This window comes from Onychomys torridus, chromosome 3 (assembly GCF_903995425.1).
Source record: "Onychomys torridus chromosome 3, mOncTor1.1, whole genome shotgun sequence".
Lineage (NCBI taxonomy): Eukaryota > Metazoa > Chordata > Mammalia > Rodentia > Cricetidae > Onychomys > Onychomys torridus.
The window spans coordinates 128,100,553-128,127,991 of record NC_050445.1 but is presented as its reverse complement, the minus strand read 5'-3'; the positions used below and the strand labels follow the sequence as shown (position 1 = coordinate 128,127,991).

General features: G+C 45.3%; 1 protein-coding gene across 1 annotated transcript in view; it reads right to left on the bottom strand.

Annotated features, from left to right (window-relative positions):
* The window catches only part of Rpia (ribose 5-phosphate isomerase A), a 30,585-nt gene extending 5,609 nt beyond the window's left edge, over positions 1–24,976 (bottom strand). Inside the window, exons 1-8 of the mRNA XM_036180274.1 lie at positions 24,682–24,976; positions 18,022–18,082; positions 15,943–15,998; positions 10,884–10,943; positions 9,434–9,498; positions 8,592–8,660; positions 7,848–7,989; positions 6,467–6,566 (exon numbers count right to left, since the gene is read on the bottom strand). Coding sequence (XP_036036167.1) covers positions 6,467–6,566; positions 7,848–7,989; positions 8,592–8,660; positions 9,434–9,498; positions 10,884–10,943; positions 15,943–15,998; positions 18,022–18,082; positions 24,682–24,945 — 817 coding nt within the window. The 5' untranslated portion in view covers positions 24,946–24,976. The remainder of the gene's footprint in view (positions 1–6,466; positions 6,567–7,847; positions 7,990–8,591; positions 8,661–9,433; positions 9,499–10,883; positions 10,944–15,942; positions 15,999–18,021; positions 18,083–24,681) is intronic.
* Between the last annotated feature and the right edge of the window lie 2,463 nt (positions 24,977–27,439).

The window sequence follows — 27,439 nt, the reverse complement described above, 5'->3', positions numbered from 1 at the left end:
ATAACCAACAGAATGCAAGAGAGGGAAGAGAGGATCTCTGGTGTTGAAGATACGTTAGAAGAAATAGATTCATCAGTCAAAGAAAACACTAAAACCAACAAAGTCATGACCCAAAATGTCCAAGAAATTTGGGACACCATGAAAAGACCAAACCTATGAATAATAGGGATAGAGGAAGGAGAAGAATACCAACTCAAAGGCACAGAAAATATATTTAACAAGATCATAGAAGAAAACTTTCCCAACTTAAAGAAGGAAATGCCTATGAAGATACAAGAAGCCTATAGAACACCAAACAGACTAGACCCCCCCCAAAAAAGTCCCCTTGCCACATAATAATTAAACAACTAAATGCACAGAATAAAGAAAGAATATTAAGGGCAGCAAAAGAAAAAGGCCAAGTGACTTATAAAGGCAAACCCATCAGAATAACACCCGATTTCTCGATGGAGACTTTGAAAGCCAGAAGGACCTGGACAGATATAATGCAGACACTAAGAGACCATGGATGCCAGGCTAGACTAATATATCCAGCAAAACTTTCAATCATCATAGATGGAGTGAACAAGACCTTCCAAGACAAAACCAGATTTAAACAATACTTATCCACAAACCCAGCCCTACAGAAAGCACTAGAAGGAAAATTCCAACCTAAGGAAGGCAGATACACCGATGAAAACACAGACAATAGATAACACCACAGCAGTAAACCCCAAAGAAGAGAAGTACACACACACTACCACCAAAAAATAAAAATAACAACAGGAACGAACAATCACTGGTCATTAATATCCCTTAATATCAATGGACTTAATTCACCTATAAAAAGACACAGACTAACAGAATGGATATGAAAACAGGACCCATCTTTCTGCTGCATACAAGAAACACACCTCAAATTCAAAGACAGACACTTCCTAAGAATAAAAGTCTGGAAAAAGACTTTCCAATCAAATGGTCTTAAGAAGCAAGCTGGTGTAGCCATCCTAATATCCAGCAAAATAGACTTCAAACTAAAATCAATCAAAAGAGATGATGAAGGACATTACATACTCAAAGGAGAGATCCACCAAGATGAAGTTTCCATTCTGAACATTTTGCCCCAAACACAAGGGCACCCACATATGTAAAAGAAACATTACTAAAGCTTAAATCACATATAAAACCCCACACATTAACAGTGGGAGACTTCAACACCCCACTTTCACCTCTGGACAGAATGGCCAAATTGAAACTTAACAGAGACATAATGTACTTAACTGATGTTATGGCTCAAATGGACTTAATCGATTTCTACAGAACATTCTACCCGAACAAAAAAGAATATACCTTCTTCTCAGCACCCTGTGGAACCTTCTCTAAAATCGACCACATACTTGGCCACAAAGCAAATCTCAACAGATACAAAACAATTGGAATAACCTCCTGTGTTCTATCAGACCACCATGGTTTAAAGTTAGATTTCAACAACAGAAAAAAACTACAGAAATCCTACAATCTCATGGAAACTGAGTAATGCTCAACTGAATCACCAAAGGGTTAAGGAAGAAATAAAGAAAGAAATTTAAGACTTCCTAGAGATCAATGAAAATGAATACACCACATACCCAAACTTATGGGATACTATGAAAGCAGTGCTAAGAGGGAAATTCACAGCACTGAATGCCCACATAAAGAAGCTGGAGAAATCTCACCCTAGTGACTTGACAGCACACCTGAAAGCCCTTGAACAGGAAGAAGCAAAGTCTCCCAGAAGGAACAGATGCCAGGAAATTATCAAATTAAGAGCTGAAATCAATAAAATAGAAATAAAGAGAACAATACAAAGGATTAATGAAACAAAGAGTTGGTTCTTTGAGAAGATCAACAAGATAGACAAGCCCTTATCCAAACTAACCAAAAGACAGAGAGAGAGCATCCAAATTCACAAAATCAGAAATGAAAAGGGGGACATAACAACAGACAATGAGGAATCCAGAGAATCATCAGGTCATACTTCAAAAACCTCTACTCCACAAAACTGGAAAATCTAAAAGAAATGGATAATTTTATGGATAGGTACCACATACCTAAGTTAAATCAAGACCAGATAAACCATTTAAATAGTCCAATAACCCCTAAGGAAATAGAATCAGTCGTTAAAAGTCTTCCAACCAAAAAAAGCCCTGGACCAGATGGTTTCACTGCAGAATTCTACCAGATCTTCAAAGAAGACTTAATACCAATACTCTTTAAATTGTTCCACACAATAGAAGCAGAAGGTATATTACCAAACTCCTTCTTTGAGGCTACAATTACCCTGATTCCTAAACCAAACAAAGATGCAACAAAAAAAGAGAACTACAGACCGATCTCCCTCATGAACATTGTTGCAAAAATACTCAATAAAATTCTGGCAAACAGACTCCAAGAACACATCAAAACAATTATCCACCATGATCAAGTAGGCTTCATCCCAGGGATGCAAGGGTGGTTCAACATATGAAAGTCCATCAATGTAATACACCATATAAACAAACTCAAAGAAAAAAACCACATGATCATCTCACTAGATACAGAAAAGGCATTTGACAAAATCCAAAACCCCTTCATGATAAAGGTCTTGGAGCGATCAGGAATACAGGGAACATACCTAAACATAATAAAGGCAATCTACAGCAAGCCAACAGCCAACATCAAATTAAATGAAGAGAAACTCAAAGCAATACCACTAAAATCAGGAACAAGGCAAGGCTGTCCCCTCTCCCCCTACTTATTCAATATAGTACTTGAAGTTCTACCCAGAGCTATAAGACAACATAAAGAGATTAAGGGGATACAAATTGGAAAGGAAGAAGTCAAGTTCTCCCTATTTGCAGATGACATGTTAGTATACATGAGTGACCCCCAAAATTCAACCAAGGAACTGATACAGCTAATAAAAACCTTTAGCAACATTGCAGGATACAAGATCAACTCAAAAAAAAAATCAGTAGCCCTTCTATATACAGTAGACAAACAGGATGAGAAGGAAATCAGAGATACATCACCCTTTACAATAGCCACAAATGATATAAAATACCTGGGGCTATGCTAACTAAGCATATGAAGGACCTATATGACAAGAACTTTAAGTCCCTGAAAAAAGAAATTGAAGAAGATGTCAGAAAATGGAAAGATCTCCCATGCTCATGGATAGGCAGGATTAACATAGTAAAAATGGCGATCTTACCAAAAGCAATCTACAGATTCAACGCAATTCCCATCAAATTACCAACACAATTCTTCACAGATCTGGAAAGAATACTCCTCAACTTCATATGGAAAAACAAAAAACCCAGGATAGCCAAAAGAACCCTGTACAATAAAACAACCTCTGAAGGCATCACAATCCCCGACCTCAATCTCTACTATAGAGCTACTGTAATAAAAACAGCTTGGTACTGGCATAAAAACCGATATGTGGACCAATGGAATCGAATTGAATACCCTGACATTAACCTGCACACCTATGAACATAAAATTTTTGACAAAGAAGCCAAAAATGTACAATGGAAAAAAGAAAACATCTTCAACAAATGGTGCTGGCATAACTGGATGTCAATGTGTAGAAGGCTGCAAATAGATCCATATCTGTCACCATGCACAAAACTTAAATCCAAGTGGATCAAAGACCTCAACATAAATCCAGCTACTCTGAACCTGATAGAAGAGAAAGTAGGAAGTACTCTTGAATGCACTGGCACCGGAGATCACTTTCTAAATATAACACCAGTAGCACAGACACTGAGAGAAACAATCAATCAATGGGACCTGTTGAAACTGAGAAGCTTTTGTAGAGCAAAGGACACGGTCAACGAGACAAAGCGACAGCGTACAGAATGGGAAAAGGTCTTCACCAACCCCACATCTGACAGAGGGCTGATATCCAGAATATATAAAGAACTCAAGAAATTAGACATCAAAATGCCCAACAGTCCAATTAAGAAATGGGCTATAGAACTAAACAGAGAATTCTCCACAGAGGAAGTTCAAATGGCTGAAAGACATTTAAGGAATTCCTCAACATCCCTAATTATCCAGGAAATGAAAATCAAAAGGACTCTGAGATACCACCTTACACGTGTCAGAATGGCTAAGATCAAAAGCACAGAAGACACCTTATGCTGGAGAGGATGTAGAGCAAGGGGAACTCTCCTCCACTGCTGGTGGGAATGCAAGCTTGTACAGCCACTTTGGAAATCAATATGGCGCTTCCTTAGAAAATTGGGAATCCATCTCCCCCAAGACCCAGCTATAGCACTCTTGGGCATATACCCAAGGAATGCTAAATTACACCACAAGGGCATTTGCTCAGCTATGTTCGTATCAGCTTTGTTTGTAATAGCGAGAACCTGGAAACAACCTATATGTCCTTCAACTGAAGAATGGATAAAGAAAATATGGTACATATACACAATGGAGTACTAATCAGCAGAGAAAAACAATGACATCATGAGGTTTGCAGGCAAATTGATGGATCTGGAAAAAATCATCCTGAGTGAGGTAACCCAGACTCAGAAACACAAACATGGTATGTACTCACTCATAGGAGGATACTAGATGTTAAACAAAGATGACTAGACTGCTACACAACTCCAGGGAGGCTATCTAGAAAACAGGACCCTAAGAAAGACCCAAGGATGACCCAATGACAGAGAAACGGATGAGATCTACATGAACAACCTGGACGACAGTGGGAGTAATGAAGGGCAAGATTTGAGGGAAAGAAAGCTTAGGGGAGCAGTAGATCCCAGCTGAATCAAGAACAGAAAGGGAGAATGAGGAATAACAGACCATGATAAATGAAGACCACATGAGAACAGGAATAGGCGGAGTGCTCAAGAGGTCCCCAGAAATCCACAATGATATATCCTCTGTAGTCTACTGGCAATGGTCGAGAGAAAGCCTGATCTGACCTAGTCTGGTGATCAGATGACTAAACACCCTAACAGTCGTCTTGGAACTCTCATCCAATAACTGATGGAAGTGGATGCAGAGATCCTCAGCCAGGCCCCAGGTGGAGCTCCAGGTGTCCAAGTGTCGAGAAAGAGGAGGGTCTGCAAGAATGTGAATTGTTGAATCCAAGATTGCAAAAAGCACAGGGACAAATAGCCAAACAAATGGAAGCACATGAATTATGAACCAAAGGCTGTGGAGCCCCCAGCTGGATCAGGCCCTCTGGATAAGTGAGACAATTGAATAGCTTGATCTGCTTGGGAGGCACCCAGTCTGTGGGACCAGGACCTGTCCTTAGAGCATGAGCTGGCTGTTTGAAACCTTGGGCTTACACAGGGACACTTTGCTCAGTCTGGAAGGAGGTGACAGGACCTGCCTGTACTGAATCCACCAGGTTTAAATGAATCCCCAGGGGTGCTTTGATCCTGGAGGACAAGGGAATGGAGGGGAGGGGCTGGGGGGAAGGTGGGAGTGGGGGCGGGAGGGGGGAGGACAGGGGAACCCATGGCTGATTTATAAAATTTAAAACACATAATAATAAAGAAAAAATAAATAAAAGAAAAAAAAAGAGAGCATACTGCTCCTATAGAGGACCCAAGTTCAGTTCCCAGCACCCTGTCATGTCGGAAGGCTCACAACTACCACAGCTCCAGAACAAATGCCTTCTTCTGATTTCTGTGGGCACCTGCACTAGAATGCACATACTCACAAAAAGACACATAATTAAAAATAACACAAGTCCTAAAAGGTCAAGGTCAAGAGGCACACAACTTAGGCCTCCCACCTTGATGCTGTAGTTATAAGTTTAGCTCTAGGCCTGTGTTGTGCCCTGTAACTACCTCATCCAAGTGGGAATCCAATGAAACCTTTTAGAATGCTAAGCAGTGTCCAGATAATGTGATGCTAATACCCAGATCACTGTCACTTCTATGAAACTGCCCCAACACACCTTTCAAAAAAAAAGGAATCTCTGTGAACTAAACGTCTGCTATTTCTCCAGCAGACTCAGCACTTTCAGTATTTGCAGGCTGGCTTCCCACAGCCTTCCTCCCCGGGTTTACATCAGTTCTAATCTAAGACCAATTCCATGTATACACAGTCACAGCATCTTGCCTATGACATATAACCAGTGAATGTGGGTGAACTGAGCCACTTTTCCCCTAAAAAGGTTAAAAAAGCTGCAGCCAAACTCCCGGAAAAGGAGGGCAGGATCTCTCCCAGAGATCGTGACCTTATTTCAAAGCAAGGACCCTCTGGCTTCCCATCAGCTCCAGGCCTATCCCAATTCAAACAGACTATCAAATACAATCACGTCAACACTGTTACATAAGCCAAGGGAGGGAGGTGATTCAAGTGAAAAACCCCAGACATGGCACAGAGTGAGCTCTTGGAAACGAAGCCCTACACAGCACATGTCCGTCGTGTCTTCTGTGGCCAGAGGAGCGGGGAGTTATGGAAGGACTATGGCAGTGAAGACCACTCAGGTTACCTGGAGTCATTTTGATGGCTGTGTTCACTTCACTCCATTTGTGGACGCGGTCAAACTTCCAGTCCAGGATAAAATTCCCATTGTCTGTCACCACAGGCCCCTAGAAGAGAATTTCCAGTGACCAAGGATGACAACACAGGTAAGCAGAGGAAAGATGACAACCAGACAGGCTCCTGACTGACAGGCTCCGCTCCTGCTCTCCGCTTCCTACAAGGTGGTGGTACAGCAGTAGTGAGCATGCGCTTTGGAGTCCTGGCAACTTGGACTAAGTCTTAACGCCACATATGTATGGAATTAAGAGGAGCCATTGGCTTCTCTAAACCTTATTGTTTCTCAAGTGTCAACAAGGGGGACAGAGATGCACACAGGAAGGGCTCAACAGAGTCAAGTGTTTCAAGCCTCCAACAAAATGACTGCCAACATCACTACATCTCAAAACTTAGCATAAACACCGCCAAAACCATAAAATAAGGCTGTACTGACTTCACACATCACACCTTCCCCGTCAGTGTCTCTTTAAAAGGACGGAGCAGCCAGGCAGTGGTGGTGCATGCCTTTAATACCAGCACTTGGGAAGCAGAGGCAGCTGGAACTCTGAGTTCAAGGCCAGTCTGGTTTACAGAGAGAGTTCCAGGGCAGCAAAGGCTACACAGAGAAACCCCGTCTCGAAAAACAAAGAATGCTCAGATAGGGTGAGGCCTAGAGCTAAGATTTTCCCATTTTTCTGTGACCTGCCTACCTGATGTTTCCAATGTATTTTAAAGGTGTCATTTGTAAACTTCTTTGTTTTGTCTCTGTACAAATTGAAAACTGTTACCTCCCTGGAATGCAGGATTTGGAATAACCTAACCCTGTATTCCCAGACCATGGTTACTCATATTTGGCTCTAAAGTAAACTACTTCTTATGCTCTTTGAGATGAGAGTTGTACTCTTTCACAGATAGCCTCAAAAAGGATGAGAAAAGAGGACAATATCACACCAGGGAACCTGAAAAACCTTCTGCCCCACAGAGCTTCCAAAAGGGCGTTTAGAGATAGCCTGGCGGTGGTGGCACACGCCTTTAATCCCAGCACTCAGGAGCCAGGTGGATCTCTATGAGTTTGAGGCCAGCCTGGGCTACCAAGTGAGTTCCAGGAAAGGCGCAAAGCTACATAGGGAAACCCTGTCTCAAAAAAAAAAAAAAAAAAGTGTTTAGAGACTGCTCACTGGGCAGTCTAGACCACAAGTCTCCTATGGGAATGTCAGGGAGAACCCCTTCTATATGGGGTGGAGGGGGTGGGAGATGGACACACTTCAGTTAGGCTTCTGGGGCCTAACTGCCACAGAAAGGATGACAGCAGCACACACGCCAGGATGCTCGGAACCTCCCCAGCCACTTACCGCCTTGTTGACAGCCATTCGAAGTTCCACCTCGCCCCCAAACTTCTGGGTCACCGCTCGGCTCACTGGGACATAGGCCATCGGGATGACCTCAATAGGGATCCCCTTGTGCCACCGATCTCCAAGGTTCTTTGAATCTTTCCTGGAGAGAACATCAATCAAATCAAGTAAGTCCAATGTACAAAACCAAATTCAGGCAAGGGGCTAGCTAGACAGCTAGAGGGGAAGTGATCAGGAACAGTACAGGGGCTTCAGAAGTGTGGGCTGCTTTACACTACAGAGACACTTGAATAATGGGGCAAAAGGGTTAAAAACTGCTCTGCTGCTTGCTAACTAACCTAGGTTTTCCTTGCAGCTCTGGTTTTTCTTGAGTAAATACACATGCAAGTATCTCTTCACATGCTCAGCACAGTGGCTCCCGAAGAAAAATCAGCCGGACAAGGACTGGACACAGTAGTCACGTGCGGCAAATCCTGACCCCAGAGGAAACAGGACATGCTGAGTCACCGCCTGTGGCCAGGACTTGTCCTGCTTCCTGAGGGTCCCTCTGAAAACCTAATGAGTGACACATGCCGATGTCTCAGCTGCATGCAGGAGTGCTATGATAGCAGCAGGAGTCACTGCCTGGAATCCTAGAGAGCAGGTGGTCCCTCCTGTATCCTACAAGCTTCCCTCTCTGCACATGGGAGGAGACTCGCAACGCACAGACTTCCTCAGCTGGAGCACAGAACCCTGGAACAGTACCTGAAATCAGCGATCACAATGAAGCGCCTAGCATAACCAGCCACAATCTTCTCCTGGGTCAGGCAGCCTCTGGGGGGGGGGGGGGAGAAAGTGACGTTAGAGTGAGATAATGCTAATCTGGGGACTGAGGTCAGACACAGGAATCCCAAACGTGCTCAATCCTGACACTTGAAGAAAAATTTGGCTTCTGTTTTTAAAGAGCCACACTCAATCCTATCATGCTACTTTCTAGTAAGGGGACTACAGAAACACTAGCCTGTGTCTGGTAGAAACCTAGGAAGTAGACAATGGTTCCATTCAGGCCAAGCACATCCCCTCTGTGTTAGGGAGACATCTCTGGACTTGTCCTGAGAAGGCCAGTTTGGATCACAGCCCTGCAGACTGTGACAGCACAAGGCCCAGACACTGAACTGTCTGGCCTGTCTCCACTGCACCCAGCTAAAGTACTTCACACAGGCAACCAGGATTACATAATACATAGAAAACCATGATCTCTGTCATTCTAATACATGTTTCCAAATGAAGGAAGAGTACCCGCAACTGATCACAGACTTCACAGTTTTAACACTAAAGTCACAGACCTAACAGTCTAACCCAAGAATGCGCTGTGTGTTCACAGAACCCAGCAAGATAAACCATCTCACTGAAAGACCCGGGTTGCCTGCCAGCAGACAGACACTAATTAATGATCAGAAATGCCAGGCTGACTCAAAGGCATATGGTATCAATGTTGAAGACAAACTCGCATGTATCCAGGACAACTGTTTACTCTGTACTCCATTTTGCTTTGCTAAGGATTAGCTGACAGAGTCTCTTTAGCAACCAAGCCCCACAACACTCACCCACCGCCCTTGATGAGATTGAGCTCAGCATCCACTTCATCAGCACCATCGATGGCAAGGTCAATCTGTGAGGGAGGAAGGAGCCTCGAGCTGAGATGCTGTGCCGACCTGATCAAGCAGCAGCGTTCATCAGGCTCTCGGCAGCGCCACGAGCCAGGCCCAGGGCTTCCACTCAACCACCCAAGAGACTAAATGGACTTTGCCAGGGTCACATGGGAAAGGGCTGAAGGGCTGAGACACACACTGTCCAGCTCTCAGCCACCACATCTGCTTCCTTTGCTCTCCAGGAACAAAGGAGAATTATGGCATACATCCCCAAAGGAGTTAAATATTGACTCTGGGGTTGACGGGTGAGGGTTAAACATTTAAGGTACTGTAGTTTGGAGCCCTCCGAAGGACCATATGCAGATATGCAGCAGGACCAGAGCAGTAAGTTCCAAGGGGGAGGAGAGATCAGTACTGGAAAGGACAGAGTAAAACTGACTGCAAAGGTGGCACTAACGTGGACAGACACTGGCAACTTCAAATGGAGAAGATTAAAAGGCATCTCTGAAGATGACAAGCACTCAATACAGGCTTGAACTGGAAACTATTTCTGCCCACGGAAATCCCAGTGTTTTACCATGTACTCCATGCCTGCCCCACTGTGTCCAAATCACCCCAGAAAGTCTGGGCAACACCCACATGTGCCACAGATCCATGTCTATTATCTTCTCCTCCAAAGATCCTCTCTTGGCCCTGACATGGAGCTTCTGCAGCTGAGCACAAACCTAGCCTCTTGCTACAACACTGCTCTAGAGCCTGAAGTGTGCAAGTTATAATTCTGCTTCTGCCACTTAAGCAAATGGCATACCTTTCCACATCCACCCACTGGAATAGTTACAGTATCCACTGTCTAATTAAACTTAGCTCTATACCTAATGACAGCTCAGGTGGGCCTGGGTGACAGGGGATGCCGTTCACTCTCCACACACACCTTCTGTTTCTCCTAGGTGACTATCCTTAAATTTAACAGCCTTTCCCAAAAATACCAACTTTAATTAGTTTTCAAGTGGTCTAGGCTGCCTCGGATATGACTTCTTTCCTCTGCTTAGGCGTGAACTATGCAGGCTGGCTCACTTATGAGAAGGAACTCTCAGGAAACCATGGACCAATCCTGGAGCTGTCCACATCTCCTTTACTATGTAATGATTCCTAGAGGTTAAATCTCAGGGAAGCTAACCTATACTATGCCTACATTGGAAATTAACCACCTCCCTGCTTGATTTGTCAGAATTAACACTCAAGTTCCCAGAACAAAAGTGAATATAATTGACAAATGCTTTCTGGACCTGCCAAGATATCTGGAGCCCATGAACAACTAGGGGCCACAAAAAAGGGGGAAAAGACAATCTTCTGACATACCCTCCCCTCCCTGCCCTCCCTCCCCTCCCTCCCCCCTCTCTCTTACCTCTGGGTGTTGATCCAGGTCACTGAGGGTTAAGCCATACTGCAAGATAAGCTGCCTAGCCTGAGGAGGGAAGGAAAAACCACCACAATCATTTACTCTGAAAATACGGCAAGGGTCTGCAGAGTTCTTTTGATGTTTCAAATCTTAAAGACTGGCCTATGTCCTCTCTCATATCCCAAACTTGGCTACCAACAGGTGGGAGATCTAGCCCCACAGAGAGCAATGCTGACCGCTACTTCTTCCAGGAACTGGAGCCATGCAGCACACAGGGGAGACAGTTCCAGGTGAGCTAAGAGCTTCCCTCCCTGATTTGGGAAACAATGGCAGGATGCCCCTAAAACTTCTAACAGTACATTTGGGAGGCTGAGATACACAGCCAATTCAAACCCAGCCTGAGCTAAAATAATGATGCCCTGTCTCAAAAGACCAAAGACGGGGAATGGAGCTCAGTGGTGCAGCATTTTCCTGGCATGCCAAAGGCCCCAGATTAGATCCCTAGCATGGGCAGGGGTAGGGAGCAAAAATAAGACCCAAATCCACAAAATACATGATCCAGGAGGCTGAGGCAGGAGGACTTCAAGAACGGAAAAGCAGACTCCCAGGGAACTAAGCAGATTCTCCCCTACAGCTTCCTTCCTCCTCACAGACCTCTGTCTCACCCGCTAACACCCAAGCCACTCTGCCTGGAAACCACACTGCCAGGGAGTCAGATCCTCGGGGCAGACACAACTTTCCTCCCTCCTGTGGACCTTCTCAGACCCCACCCCACCCTTCTGCAGTGGGGGGGGGGGGCTGCCACTTTATGGCCAGCAGGGATATGATCAGGGTGAGGTAAGAATGAAACTCAGTTCAGCATGACTGGTTCAGACTTCCAGAGTCTGACATCAGGTCATTTATTTTAGCCATATTTAAACACAGCACAATTTTTTTTGGGGGGGGAAGTTTTCTGATAACAATTAACTCAGTCCCGTTGAGGATAAAAGAATGTCAGACATGTTTACACTGAAATTCTTTACAAAGTCCATCTGGCTTCTTTCATAAAGATGGATACTATTGACTCAGAGATAGTGCCTAGGATTTGGGGTCTAGGGAGAATGGTGTCAGGACTGGCCTAACCCTAAGATAACACAAAAGTCATTTAGGCTGTCATAAAATACAAGTGACATCACTCATAAGGATGGGTTTTATGGCCTAGAAGCAATGCTTAAGATTGAGGTGGAAGCATCCTGGATAAGTAAAACATAAATTCTGGGGGATACAAGTAAAGCCGGCTCTGCAGACAGCAAAGGATCACCAAGTCATGAGCTCCATTCTTCCCCAGCTTCCGGAAGAATAGGTAAGCATCTTCTTCCTCTGAAGAGGTAAGTGGCACGTTTAACCTTTCCTGGCTTCTCCAGTGCTTATCTGTGTGCCCTCTACACTGCCCTATCCCCATTCCTGCACGTCAGCTCCCAACATCTAAAAACAAGCTCTCCCTACCCAGCAACCCACAGCCACCACACACTTCTAAGATCTGGAGGGAAACAAGAACCAAAGAACAGAAAACTTACCCAACAAAGACAAGACTAGATATCAACACCTAGAAGTACAATCATCCCAAACCCAGATGCCTCAGCACCAGAGTGAAAACACCATCAATAGCAGCCACGACAGTACATCTCCCCCAGAGCCCTGCAACCCTACTACAGCAGGCCCTGAGAAACGCAATATGGATGAAGAACAAGACAAGGACTTCAAATGCTTCTAAAAATAAATATGATCAGGGACCTTAAAGAGGATGTGAATAAATCCTTTAATAATCTCTGTGAAAACACAAACTGTGGAATAAAAGTTCAAGACATGAAAGTAAAACTGAATCAATAAAGAAAACCCAAACTGAAAGGAGACTGGAAATAAAAGTTTAGAAACTTGAAGAGGAACCTCACAGGTAAGCCTCACCAACAGAATCCAAGAGCAATTTAAACAGACCTATATCCCCTAGTGAAATAGAAGCAGTGATTAAAAGTCTCCCAAGCAAAAAAAGCCCAAGGCTAGATTATTTTAGAACAGAATTCTACCAGTCTTCCACAAAAGAGAAACAGAGGGAACATTGCCCAATTCATTCTACAAGGCCACAGTTATCATGATGCCCAAACCACATAAAGACCCAATAAAAAAAAGATAATTCAAACCAATTCCCCTTGTGAACACAGATGCAAAAATTCTCAATAAAATATTTGCAAACCAAATCCAAGAACATATCATAAAGATCATCCACCTTGATCAATTAGGCTTCATCCCACAAATCAATAAATGTAATCTACCACATAAACAGAATGAATGACAAACAAACATGATCATCATTAGATGTAGAAAAAGCCTTTGACAAAATCCAACCCCTCTTCATGATAAAAGTCCTGGAGAGACTAGGTATACAAGGGACATACCTCAACACAATAAAGGCAGTTTCCACTAAAATCAGGAACAAGACAAGGCTGCCCATTCTCTCCATACCTACTTAATACAGTACTTGACATCCTAGCTAGAGCAACAGGACAACTGAAGGAGATCAAGGGGTGCAAAAAGTCAAAGTATCTTCAATTGCAGAGGGTGGTAGTTTATATAAGTGACCTGAAAACTTCTACCAGGAAACTCCTACAGCTGATAAACACTTTCAGCAAAATAGTAGGGCACAAAATCAAAATATATAAATTAGTAGCCCCGAAGGTACACTAGCCCACTTGAACATGTAGCTCTGGCAGGCTTGCCCTTCTCTCCCATTCCCTCTGCCTTGCTAAAAACGTTAGATTACATTCCTTAAGCTAGCCCCTTATTTGGCCACCTCCTCCTCCTGAGGCTGAGGACTAAGGTTCAACTATCAAAGCATTAAAGTCCAGCAATCAAAAGATTGCTAGCCATTCTAACACAGACCTCCCTCTTTTTTCTCTTATTAAAAAAATTACACCTGCAAGGTCATTTGCTGATATTTCTCCTGCCTGAGTCAGAAAGCAGTCACTTTAACTTTTCCCACTTAATAAAGGATCTCTCTGTGAAAACAGGTGTTTGGAGTGTGGTTTGAGCCCAATCTGGTCAAGAGGGAGCTCCCTGCTGTGTGGGGGTCTCCTTCAATCCCTCCCCATATACAAATGGCAAATAGACTGTCAAGTGTAAACCCGACAGGCACTGTTGTGAGATATAGATAGTTGATCACACTGTGCGAAGATGTCTCTGTTTTAACTCACCTGCCTAAGGCACCTTCTGATTGGTTTAATAAAGAACTAAATGGCCAACAGCTAGGCAGGAGAGAATGGGCAGGACTTCCAGGCAGAGATAGGAACTCTGGGAAGAATCTGAAGCCTGGGAGATTTTCCAGCTAGATATGGAGGAAGTTGGATGTACTGTATTGAGGAGAGGTGACAGCCTCATGGCAGAACGTAGATTAATATAAATGTGTTCATAAGTTTTAAGAGTTGGTTGGGAACAAGCCTAAGCTAGGACCAAGATTTCATAATAAAAAGTCTTTATTATTCAGGAGCTGGCAGCCCAAAGAAAGTCTGACTACAAACCACTATGGAAATCGGTGTGGCTATTCATCAGAAAGACTAGAATGGATCTACCCCAAGATCCGGCTATATCATTCATGGGAACATACCCAAAGGATGCTTCATCCCACCATAGAGACACTTGTTCAACAATGTTCATTACTGCTCTATTCATCCAGAAAGTGGATGAAGGGATCAACAGATGAAGAGATAAAGAAAATGTAGTACATTTACACAATGGAATATTACTTTTTTTAATGAAATTCACAGGTAAATGAATGGAGCTAGAAAAAAAAAAAAATCATGCTGAACAAGGTAATCCAGACCCAAAAAGACAAATACAGTTTATATTCGCTTATCTGTGGATGTTAGTTATTAAGTCTTTGATAAGCAGAGTATAATCCATATAGCCACAGAGTTTAGGTATAGAGTAAGAGACTTAAACTGAATCACCCTAGGAAGGGGAAATAGGTATGGATGGATTGGGGGAGGGGGACCAGAACAGGAGGATCAAATGGAGAAGGGGAAGGGAGAGGGGGTGAGGGAAGAACAGAGAAAACTAAGGGTTTCCAGTGTCTTCAACTGAGCAGCTACCAATGTTCCCAGATCTCCCATCTGCACATGGCCATGGCCATTGTGGGAATACTCATCTTCTTTTGTTTTCTTTTTTTTGGGGGGGCGGGGGAGTTGTTTTGGTTTGGTTTTTTGTTTTTCGAGACAGGGTTTCTCTGTGTAGCTTTGCGCCTTTCCTGGAACTCACTTGGTAGCCCAGGCTGGCCTCGAACTCACAGAGATCCACCTGCCTCTGCCTCCCGAGTGCTGGGATTAAAGGCGTGTACCACCACCACCCAGCTCAACTTCTTTTCTTATAAATCCACTTGTAAAGCCATTCTCTGGGGGGCCCCAATTGAAACAGTCATTGGTGGACAATGGCAAATTCTTCACAAAATTCTGTAAAGTCAGATGAAAACAGATAGCCCTATCATCTTGGTTTTCAATCTCCAGTTTTCCCCAGCTCCACTGTTTCCCCATCCAACTCTGGCTATTGCATAATCAAAGAGCACACTATACTTGCGTTACTGTAATTTCACAAATTCCTTTGGCTTCATCCACTAACAGAGTAATAGTCCTCAAGGCTGAAGACCACATAGTTGTCTCTGCATACTCCACAGTGCCTACCTCATGAGGAAATATTCTTGAAGAAAATGAACACATATAAAATTAAACCACCAGCTGGACATGTGGCATATGCCTTTAATTCCAATACTCAAGAGGCAGAGTCAGGAAGATCTCTATGAGTTCTAGGCCAACCTGCTCTACAGTGAGTTCCAGGGCAATCAAGGTTATACCGAGACCCTGTCTCAAGATAAATTACACCACCCGAGAGCAATGCTTGTGGTCAGCCCCTCCCCTGTGCCTGGCTCTCTCAAGGAAAACAACCCTGATGCCAATACAAAGCCTCGAGTCCACCCTCTCAGGGACCCAGAAGACCTGGCAGCAGTGGTGAAGACACAGACGGAGACAGAGATATAACATACCTGGAAGGACGTGGGGATGCAGACGAGGTCCAGATTCTCCTGCTTCACTCTTTCAGCTGTGGAGACAAGAATCACACTGGTCAGTGTTTCATTACCCACGCTTGATTTTTCTTTTTCTTTTTTTTTTTTTTTTCTCCATTTTTTTTGGCAGGGGGAGGGGCGTTTGGTTTTTCAAGACATGGTTTCTCTGTGAAATAGTCCTGGCTGTCCTAGAACTCGCTCTGTAGACCAGGCTGGCCTCGAACCCAGAGATCCACCTGCCTCTGCCTCCTGAGTGCTGGGATTAAAGGCGGGCGCCACCACTGCCAGGCTAGGACTTGATTTTTCTTGTCACATGTGTGTTTCTCAAAGCCAACCAAAGGGGAAAGGCCTCTCTCCCACTGGCAGCTGCCTCTGTGTTCCCATCTTTGATGAAAAAGCTAGTGACCTCACTTGACACCTCAGAAGGCAGGGACACCAGAGGGCCTGAGAGGGAAGCAGTGACCTCAGAAAAAGCCATTTCAGTGATCCTGCTGCCATGTGTCTGCATTTGCTAATGACTGCGTATACACCAGCCTTTAAGTCCTGACAGCCCAAGAGATAAGTTATAACTATCACCCCTACTCTACACACACGAGGAAGCTGAGTCACTGAGAGGTAAACCACCTTGTAGTCACACAGTAACCAGCGGCTGGAACATGGACCTTGGTGGTCTCTCTTTCCTTTGCCTTTCCTTTTTTTTTGAGGGGGTGGGACTGTATGGGGAGGGGGGTTCAAGACAGGGTTTCTGTGTGACCCTAGCTGTCTTGGAACTCTGTAGACCAGGCTGGCCTTGAACTCAGATCCGTTTGCCTCCTTCTGCCCCTACTTCCCCAATGCTGGGATTAAAGGTGTGGTTGGTAGCTTGCTTTTCAATCTAAGCTAGAATCCTACATTGCCTTTTCCAGGAAAACATCAGAACTTCACTCTGCATTTAATAAGATATAAGGTTCTATAGGCCTCAGAGGATGATTAAGGTTGAGAGAGGTACCTATTAATTTTAAATTTATCTTAAACTTTCAGGAAATCTTAATTTTAATGAGTCTTAAAAAGCTGTTTTCTGCTGGGCAGTGGTGGTGCACGCCTTTAATCCCAGCACTCGGGAGGCAGAGGCAGGTGGATCTCTGTGAGTTCGAGGCCAGCCTGGTCTACAGAGCTAGTCCAGGACAGGCTCCAAAGCTACAGAGAAACCCTGTCCCGAAAAACCAAAAAAAAAAAAAAAAAAAAAAAAAAAAAAGCTGTTTTCTTAAAATGTCGGGTCTTTCTAATCAACTCTGTCTCTTGGGAGGTTTAGATGTCACTTCTGTGAATCCACACCAATTCCTGTGCCATGAAGTTCCCCACACACAGGGTCATGGTAGTTATGTGCTGTCACTAAATCTCAGCCATCCCTCCATAACACAGCCACTCCCCATCACAACAGGAACCAGGCTTTGCCTCCTGGGCCCTGACACTTAGCACCTGTCAAAGATGGGCATTTGGACAAGCCTCTCCCAGGCTTTGTTTTTACCAACAAAGAGCAGGGCAGCAGAACCTGTTGAGCAGCCATAGGAGCTGATAATGCCTGAACCTTTCCTACGCACCAACAGAACCCAATCAGAGTAGAGTCAACCCCTACAAAACCAGCCACCAACTAGAGGAGCCTCATCCTTGCTAAGGTCATAGACAGGACACTGTGACCTCAATTTGCCTGAAGAATACACAGGCTTCAGAGGAAACCTGAGAACACATACAGGAACCCTGATGGGTGTGCACCATCAAATTCTGCATGGTCTCACCTAAGTCAATTCCTCCTCTTTAGCTAAACACAGTAAACATAGGCAGGGCTCCTCCAAAGTCAGCTGCAGAGGGCCAGGAATCCCTCTTTCCTGAGAACAACAGAAACACTCAACTAACTCAAGTGAACAGCCTGCTCCTCCCAGCTCTGGAAGGCTGGGAGCAGAGGTGGGAGTGGGGCTGGCGGCTATGACAAGTGCCAAACTTTTGCCCATTCCTTCCCTTCCCCCACCTCCTACCCCGACAAACACACAAGAAACATCCAGTAACAGTCTGAGAACATACCTATTCGCTGCACAGCATGGACAATTGTAGAACCACTTCCAATTCCCAGCACTTGGTTATTCTGCCAAAAAAAGGGAAGGACAAACAAAATTCAAAACTACAAACAGTAGTTTTACTCCCCTGGCCTAGACTTGGGGAGCAATGAAATCGTGAACACCGGTTCACTAGCACAGGTGCAAGACAGGCACCATGCCTACTTTACAGATGTGTAACCACTGAACCTCGAAGCTGTACTTTATCCTGCTATCCAGTGGCAGGGCCCTCTCTTTCCTTTCTGACACTAATACCATCCCCATTTCACCATCCTCACTACACACACCCCATATGAATTAACTGGCTCAATTATTCACACCATACAGCAACTCTCCACTAACTGAAGCTGGCCTCACAGAAATGGCCTGCAAATAACAGTGATTAAAGACCTCGGCCAATCTAAGGGAGGAAATGAGAAAGAAAAGAAGGGAGGGAGGGGAGGAAAACAGCCTGGGTAGGTGTGGAAAGCTGGGCTTTCTGGCTGGCTTTTCACACAAGCTAAAGACTTAGGAGGCAGACACATCATGCCTACCATCCAGAGCTCTGCCAAAGTCAGTCAAAGAAGAGAGCGTAGGAAGCGACTTCAGAAGTCAATCTTCCTTCTGTCCAGCCAACACCAAAGGGCCCTCCTTTGCACAGGAAGAGAATGAAAGCTTAGGAAGTCTTCATAGGCAGAGCATTTCTACAGCCAGAACCTGGGCAGGAGGCTTGACATGTGAGGACTAACAGGTTGGGTCCAGCCTCGCCCCAAAGATGCAGATGTAATGGTGAAAAAGCAGGACAGGATTTTACTCAATGTAACTCCACTGAGGAGAGAAACCAAACATTTCAGCCATCTTCAGGGCACTGACTTGAGCTTTGATTTAAAGCAGGGGAGGGAGAGGACAAGAGGGACACATTATTAAGCAATGCTGCTCAAACTCTGCTCTGTTTGATCACTGTCTCGGTTAAGATTCCACAAGGTGCTTCAAAGACATCCTCACTGCTGAAGGAAACAACCATGAAATGGTGGCTCCTGCTTGGGGGTGACTTCATCAGTGCCTGCCGAGCTTCTATCACTCCTGAAACACAGGTCTAGAAAAATGACTGGAGACTTCCCGGTGCTTTTGAGGGTCTGGAAGAGCACACAGTTTAAGAGCTGATGGCACCAAGTTGCTCCTTTACCTTCAACCCTGAAGCAGGATGAGGCATAGCACTGGTTTTTAGACCAACACTCCTTGAATGATTAACATGCCTGTGTGCATAATTAAGCAAGTGTTTAACTCCAAGTAAAGGGTACAGATACAGATGGAGGCAGAAGATGACAGGCTTTTATCCTGCGTTTAGTCACCTTGTGGGCCCCTGGCAAGAAGTAGTCTCTTTAGTACCTGCTCTGCCTCCCAAATATCAAAGACAGGAAACATGTGCCACAATACTAAGCCTGCCATCCTAAGAAAGAGAAGATACCTATGATCAGATTGGTAGGCCCACAAAGAAAAAATAAACAGGGACACTATCAAAACAAATAAGGAGCTTGGTTCCTAAGCAACTTCCTGGGAACACCTTCCTTCAGGCTATAGCAAAACCACCAACCAGAGCAGCAGTTAACACTGAACACGGCCTACAACAGTGGTTCTCAACCCATGGATCGAGACCCTTTTGGGGGCTAAAGGGGGTAAAAAGACCCTTTCACAGGGGTCACATATCAGATAGCCTGCATATCAGATATTCACATTACAATCCAAAACAGTAACAAAATTAGTTATGAAAGTAGCAATGAAAATAATTTTATGGTTGGGGTCACCACAACATGAGGAACTGTATTAAAGGGTTGTAGCATTAGGAAGGTTAAGACCCACTGGCCTAGAAGGCCTACATTTGCCTTCCACCAAGAAGCAATACTGCCAGGCAGTGGTGGAGCACACCTTTAATCCCAGCACTCAAGAGGCAAAGGCAGGCGGATCTCTGTGAGTTTGGGGGCAGCCTGGTCTACAAAGCAAGTTTCAGGACAGCCAGGGCTGTTATACAGAGAAACCCTGTTTCACTTTAAAAAAAAAAAAAAAAGCATTACCAAGAGGACTTGTATATCTTAACATAAAGCCCAGTTTCACAATGACCACTGTGACCTAGAAACCCACTAACCCACTCCACAGATCCATGCAACATTACAAGAAAAAGCTGAAGACTCCGAAGTGAGTCAAAGGTTACTACTAGATTCCTTCAATAAAATTCTGGCACCTGCCTGTACTATTTGACCCTACAAAAGTGTGTGCAACTTGACAGCTCCATAGATGCTGACTTCAATCTGTAGAAAACTGTCAGAAACCTTATCCATAAAATTCAACTCACTGTGTTCCATAAGATGCAACTGGTTATTATCCTACATTTATTATACAATAAATTCTGGTCTTTAAAAATTCAGTTCATTTTATTCATGTCCCACTAATTTAATGAGTTGAATAAAATACTGACGTAAGAATAGTTAACATCCTTATCATGTTACCTAACAAAGAAAATCATCTTTTAACCCCATCAACCACACACACTTTAAACAATTCAAGCAGTTCAACTGCTGAAAGAACACCACACCTCAAGTTTCTCAGAGTCGGACAACTATTAGCAACTTACTTGGCAAGGGAAAGGCCACTGTGAAACTTCCTCGTAGGAGGAACTAAGGGCTGCAGCTAAAACGTCCATTTCATCGCCACAGTACAAAAGCCACAGTAATGTGCAGGGGTAGGCCCACCCCACAGCCCAGAGCCCCACAGCCCCAATCCCCAGATCCCCACAACCTCAGAGTCCCACGCCTCATTTGGGCCTTCTCAAAATTAGACTATATCTAAAACTGAAAGACACAAAATGACCAACAAATACAAAGAATTTAGAAAAAGACAAATCAAATCCTAATGGCAATCACACACTTAACACATTTAAAAATGTTTCTAGCTGGGCCTCACCTACCTACATAAGACTATCCATCACCTTCTGTGGGTTTTTTCTTTTGGGGTGCACAGGGAGAGGGGGGGTGTTGTCAGATTACAAGTCAAAGGTAAAAGCACTTCCAGTGGTAACACTGTACAAGCTGTGGGGTTTTTAATAAGGGGCAGGGAAATTCTACTGTTGCAAGGAAATCCTCACTGAAGCTTTAGGAAGACACAGGCGCTTAAACCCAGGAAGTTGCAACAGTCATCCTTGGCCAATCCGGTCTCTGTCAGGAACTGGTTTGTGTCCTCGCCCACTCACCCTGTAGCTGAGTTGTCTCACATGCACATGCTTGTGACAGTGCCATTGTGGGGAAACCTCTCAACAGCTGGCCTTCACTACTTTATCATGACCCCTGGGGCTGTGCAGTCAGGATCTTCCTGAGGTTGGATTCCTCTGGAGGGAGGCTCCTCAACACTAACAGGCAGCAGGCCGTCATCCTTCCTTGCACCAGCATAGGGAGAAGAGTGGAGGATCTAGCTATAGGACACACTGCAGGATTCCTCTTCCTGGGTGGAAACAGCCTGCGACAGGCAGCTGAGGAGGAGGGGTGAACACTAGAGGTGAGGGGGACTAGACTTTTGTGGGGTGTGTGCTAGTTTATTGAGGCAGTCTCACTGGGTAGCTTGGGCTGCTCTCGAACTCACAGAGATCCGCCTGCCTCTGCCTCTCAAGTGCTGGGATTAAAGGCGTGCGCCACCAACGCCCAGCAATTTCTGTTTCTAATCGAGTAGAAGCCCAGATTAACATATAGTTCCAAACTCAAATACACCAAAAGGCTTAGCCCACCAGAGCCAATCTTGCAGATTCCACCTGCCAGGATGCCTTCACAAGAGCAATGCACCTAATGACGTGATCAGCTGCTCTCACAAAACCGAAAACACAAGAGACTCAAGGAACCTAAGACACAAAACATTTACAACAGCCAAATATCTCGAGATGTAAAGTATTCAAACGATGGTGACCATCTCTATTTCTTAGAGCCTAGATAAACTTAACCTGACCTTCACGTTTGGCCTGATGCTGAGAATGTGATTATCAGATTCCTCATTAGCTTAGCTCATGTCGTTCCCAGCAGTCAAGCAGCAGCACACAGACGGACCTCGTACATCAGACAGGCTCTATTCTAGAAGATAAACTGCAGAGCCTGCCACCTTGAAATAAAATGACAGACCCAGGAGTCAGTGTCCTAGCCAAAACCAACTAGAAGTGGCCAAAGGCTGCCTGCAAACTGGCCCAACAGCTGACAGCCCTTCTCATGGGCAATGCTAAACAGCATGTCATCATGTCCAGTGGGGTGATCTCAAGAATCCAGGAGACTGGCTCTGGTGTATTTGATGAGTCTGGAACAGTGTGTTAGCAAAACAGGTTTCTACCAGACTAAAAACACAGAAATCGCTGGGTGTGGTGGCACACACCTTTAACCTCAGCACTTGAGAGGCAGAGGCAGGCACATCTCTGTGAGTTTGAGGCCAGCCTGGTTTACATAGTGAATTCCAGGGCAACCAGGGCTACCTACCTAGTAAGACCGTCTCAAAAACAAACAAAAAACTAATATTACTACTAATAATAATATTAATACTACCATCTACCCACTAGTTTCCTCAGGCTAAGCCAACCTCAAAATAAAGCCTGAGCCTCACAGAGAAGCAACAGACCACGAGGACAGCACACACATGAGCAGCGACCCATCTGAGGTAACTACACTTTTAGAATCAGGGCAGTCTGGACCTGCTGACAGAGACTCAACAGCGGAGTTCTCCATTTACGCTGAAGTAGAAACAGTTCTGGAGATTGGGGGGACTGGAAACCAAAACTAAGGGAGAGCCTAGGAAAAGGGCCACCGTAATCCACAACCACCATATCAGCGCCCACACTCCACACAACCCACTGAACACTGCCTAAGCAGGTCTCGCTGAATGTGTAGATAACGATAACACTCCTCCCAGAGCTCCTAGGGAGTTAGGCAAGAGAAACGCGCAGAGGACTAGAACATAGGTCACCTAAAGTGTCTGGGAGTCAAGCAGAGGAAGCAGAGTGCGGTGCCACATACCTACAATGCCAGCACCTGGGAGGGAATCAGGAGGATCTAGCTGTGTGATAGTACACACCTCGAATCCCAGCACTCAAGGCCGGCGTGGCCCACATATCAAGTTCCTGGCCAGAAGGAGGGGAGGATTTCAAAACCAGCCTGAAGGTGCTGGTAGCACAAGCCAAGGAAAAACTGGAAGTAGTGAAGTCCTTCGAATCAAACCCTACAGGACAAACAACCCTATTCTAACAGAAAGTCCCAAAACCCAATAGAGATCTCCCAAGGATTTCCTGCTTACTTCTTTGAAAACAGCTAGAATCCAGTGTTTGGGGGCTCTACCATGAGATGAAGGCTTGCAGATTTTATTTTAATCAAATATATAACCATAAAGCAAAGGTCGAGGAGATATGTACCACTAAACATTAACAAAATAACTTAGATAATGGGCTCTCCTAAGGTATAGATTTCATTTACCAACCTATTAAGTCACTTCATGGGGGTATTTTGAAATTTCACTTTACTGTCCCAGGTACCGCTGTGGCACTGAATTTCAAACACAGAGCCAAATTACATATTTTACATTCATACTCAAACCCTACACCCTCTTATTTTGAGTATAAAATCCTATGCTAACTAGAGGAGCAAAAAGCTACACCAGATCAGAAGAGCATAGGAGGCTTGCCTGAAACAAGAGTGGTATGGTTGTCCTTCTATAGAACAGGAGGAGCCAGAGGTTATCAGACCCGGTCCCACCCTCTCATACCGCCCTCGCTCTTGGCAAGAAGACAGAAAAAGCTCTAAGAACATCGTCTTTTCTAAGGAACTTTATGCAGCACTAACAAACGAGAAGAAAGGAAGAAAGGAAGGAAGGAAGGAAGGAAGGAAGGAAGGAAGGAAAAAAGAAAGAAAGAAAGAACTTCCTATTATGGAGAAATGTGTTCTGATAACCCTACCTAAGAAGTAGAAAACAGGACCAGGAAACTCCACCACAAGGCAGCAGAAATGATACAACTAAGATAACCTGCTACGGGACGGCAAACCCACCTATGCTAAGCGTCCACTCATAGCACCACACCTGCCGTTTAACAAGCAAGTGGGGACACAACCACACCTGGACCCCACCTAAGAAGCAGCACCTCCCGATGTCGTGTCCACCCGGCCCTGTAAACAGCAAGACTTCTTCTTGGTAAAGACTGCACTCAAGCTCCCAAACAGGAGGAGCTGAAAGCTTGTTTGGAGTGAACTGTCAAAACTCCTTGCAAACCAGTTCTCCAGGGGCTTCCCGGTAAGTGGGAAGTGAAGAACTCGAAGCAGCCTCAGGGCTCACCATTTTCAATGGGCTGATTAGGAGGCAGGCAGTAACAGCCTGTCAAACTCTCATCAGGGTAATGCCAGGCTCCACTGTGCACTCAGTTCCGGCCGGACAGGGAGTCTTTGGGGAAAAGGCTCTATTTGGGGGAGAGCTGACACCCACCGATTCGACGTCTAAAAGGTCTTTCGGGGGTTCGGACGAGCAGCGTGAACTCGGGCACAAGGCTCACCCTCTCCCCTCTCTCGCAGCCCTCGCCCTTTCAGGCGTCAGGCGCACCCTGGCCGCGCAGCACGAAGCCATCACGCCGCCACAAGCTGCCCACCTTCACGTGGTTCTCCACCGCCGTGTGGCTCGCCAGTTTCTTAGCCTCCTCGGCCTTGGACATCGTGGAGGGGGCTGGGCCGCCCGCGCTCGAGCCTCCCTTGTCGCCGCGGGTCTCCGACTGTGCACGCCCTGGCAGTTGCACGTGGGAACCCGAGAGGCCCCAGCTGTTCCCGCCCCCGCCCGAGGCCGCGCCCCCGGCCCGCCCGGGCAGTGGGGCCAGGACCCGCCCGTAGAGGGTGCTGAAGGGCCCGGGGCGCTGCATCCCGCCACCTCGCTCCAGCCTCTGCGGCCGCCCCGCCCCCAGCTCCTCCGGAAATCGGCTGGCTGGCGCAACCTGGTCCCCCCCTTTTTCCTGAGCGCGTACATTGCTGGGAAATGTAGTCCTGAGGCGTCGGCGGCCTCTAGCCCTGCCGCAATCTGGACTACAAGCCCCACAATGCCCGCGACTTAGTGTGCAACTCGCCCGCCTTGACTCTAGCCTTTTTCTGTCCGGAAGGTCGGGAAAGCCACTGTCTAGGAAGCTGGGGTCAAGTGTTTACACCTTTGGTGAACTCCAAGAACTTTTCTGTCTTTACATGCACTCAGAAAAACAGTGCAAAAAGAGAGAGAGAGATCTGTTTAAAACCTGACCTTGTTTTCCCCCCAGCAAATGCTGTGTTGTGGGCGAGTCCTCAGTCGAGTGGTTATAACGACCTCCTTTTTTTTTTTAAATCTTTTAATTGCATTTTATTAAAACTGTGTTTGTGTGCATGAGTGCATGCTTGTGTAGGTCAGAGGACAACTTGCAGGAGTCCATTATCTGACAACCTGGGTAGTGGGGATTGAACACCTATGTCAGTACTTACTGGCTGAGCCACCTTTAAGGTGCCTGCTCTAGACTCACTCCTTAGTGATGTATATCTGAGACTCCCAAGCCTTCTGAAGTCTATGCTAGACCACCACAAACCCAATATCACAAGTTCAGTCAACAGCTCCTGCCTTGGACATTGTCCTCCTGTTGGTATTGGATGGCATGGTGTCTCGATGGAGCCTGGGTGCCTGCGCAGAACCCAGTATGCCGTATAGAGAACCTGCAATTCTTGGTGACCAGCAATTTTAAAACTAAACGCTTTGGGCCTCCTTCTCTGCCTTTAGTTTGCTGCTATGTAAGGGAAGAGGAATTTTTTTTTTTTTTTTTTTTTTTTTTTTTTGGTTTTTTTGAGACAGGGTTTCTCTGTGTAGCTTTGTGCCTTTCCTGGAACTCGCTTTGTAGACCAGGCTGGCCTTGAACTCATAGAGATCCACCAGGCTCTGCCTCCCAAGTGCTGGGATTACAGGCGTGTGCCACCACCGCTCGGGATGAGGAATTCTTATCACCACCTTTTACAAACAGGAAACAAGTGCTGGCTAAGCCTTACTGAACACTTGCAAGTTCTTGGTCTCATGCAGCAGGCTCACTAGCCTGAACTCACTATGTAGCCCAGGCTCACTATGTAGCATTCTCCTGAGCTTGGATTACATGAATATGCCATCAAAGAGAGCTGGAAGTTCTTTTTGTTGGTGTTTCCTTAGGGTTTTTTGAGACAAGGTCTCTCTGTGTAGCCCTGGCTGTCCTGGAACTATGTAAACCAGGCTGGCCTTGAATTCAGAGATCAGCCTGCCTTTACCTACCCTGTGCTGGAATTAAAGGCATGTGCCACCACACCCCCAAGAGCTAGAATTTTCCAGGAACCCCTAGGAAAAATAAAAGACAAGTTGCAACACCTTTTTGCAACTTTTATAGCCGGAGTTTTATCTTATCAGACTGTAATCCCACCCAATGCGCCCAGGGGCCACTTGATAGCCTCTTTTACCAAAAAAGGAGGGAAGTTCTTCAGTCACCATTAGAAATTTAACTCCAGGAGCCAACAAAATCAGGTGTACAAGTACTATTCAGACCCTTAAATGTGACTCTTCTTCTGAGAAGCTCACATCCACCTTTGGGATCTTAGTTATCTTAGTTAGCTGCACCATGACCAAAAGCAACTTGAAGTGAAAACATTATTTGGATTACATATCCTGAATCACAGTCCACTGAGGGAAGCCATGGCAGGAACCTGGAGGCAGGAGCTGATGCAGAGGCCATGGTGGGAGGGGTGATGTTTACTGGATGACTCTTTGTGGCTTTCTCAACCTGCTTTCTTACAGCACCCAGGACCACCAGGCTAGGTGTTGCCCCACCTACAATGCCCTCTCATTCAGTCACTAAGAAAATACCCTACAGCCTTGCTACATGCCAGTCTTACAGAGGCATTTTCTCAATTGTTCCCTCCACTCAAATGACTAGCTTGTGTCAAGTTAACATAAAACTATGCAATACAGAGAGTCTCTCTCTTCATGTTAAATGTATGTTTAAATATATGACAAAAAAATCTCTTTGTAATAAACTGAACTATGGTTTGAATCCTGGCTTCAGCAGAGTAGAAGTCTCTGAAAAGAACTCTGACTGCTGAACACTATGGAGATGTGTCTCTGGCACATGCCCCACTGCCATTGACAACAGTGTTTCACTAAGTTGACCAGTCCAGCCTTGGCCTCATTATGTAGCCCAGGCAGCCCTTGAACTTTCAACCCACATGCCTTATGTTCTCAGTAGCTAAGATGACATCACTCGCTCAGAAGGACATTTTGCGATCATTTCTTTACTCCGTGATTATCATGCATCCTTTGGAGAGGCTACCAGGCTGCTGCTAACATACAAAGGATCCTCAACATGTATCTGAAGCAAGATGAAATAG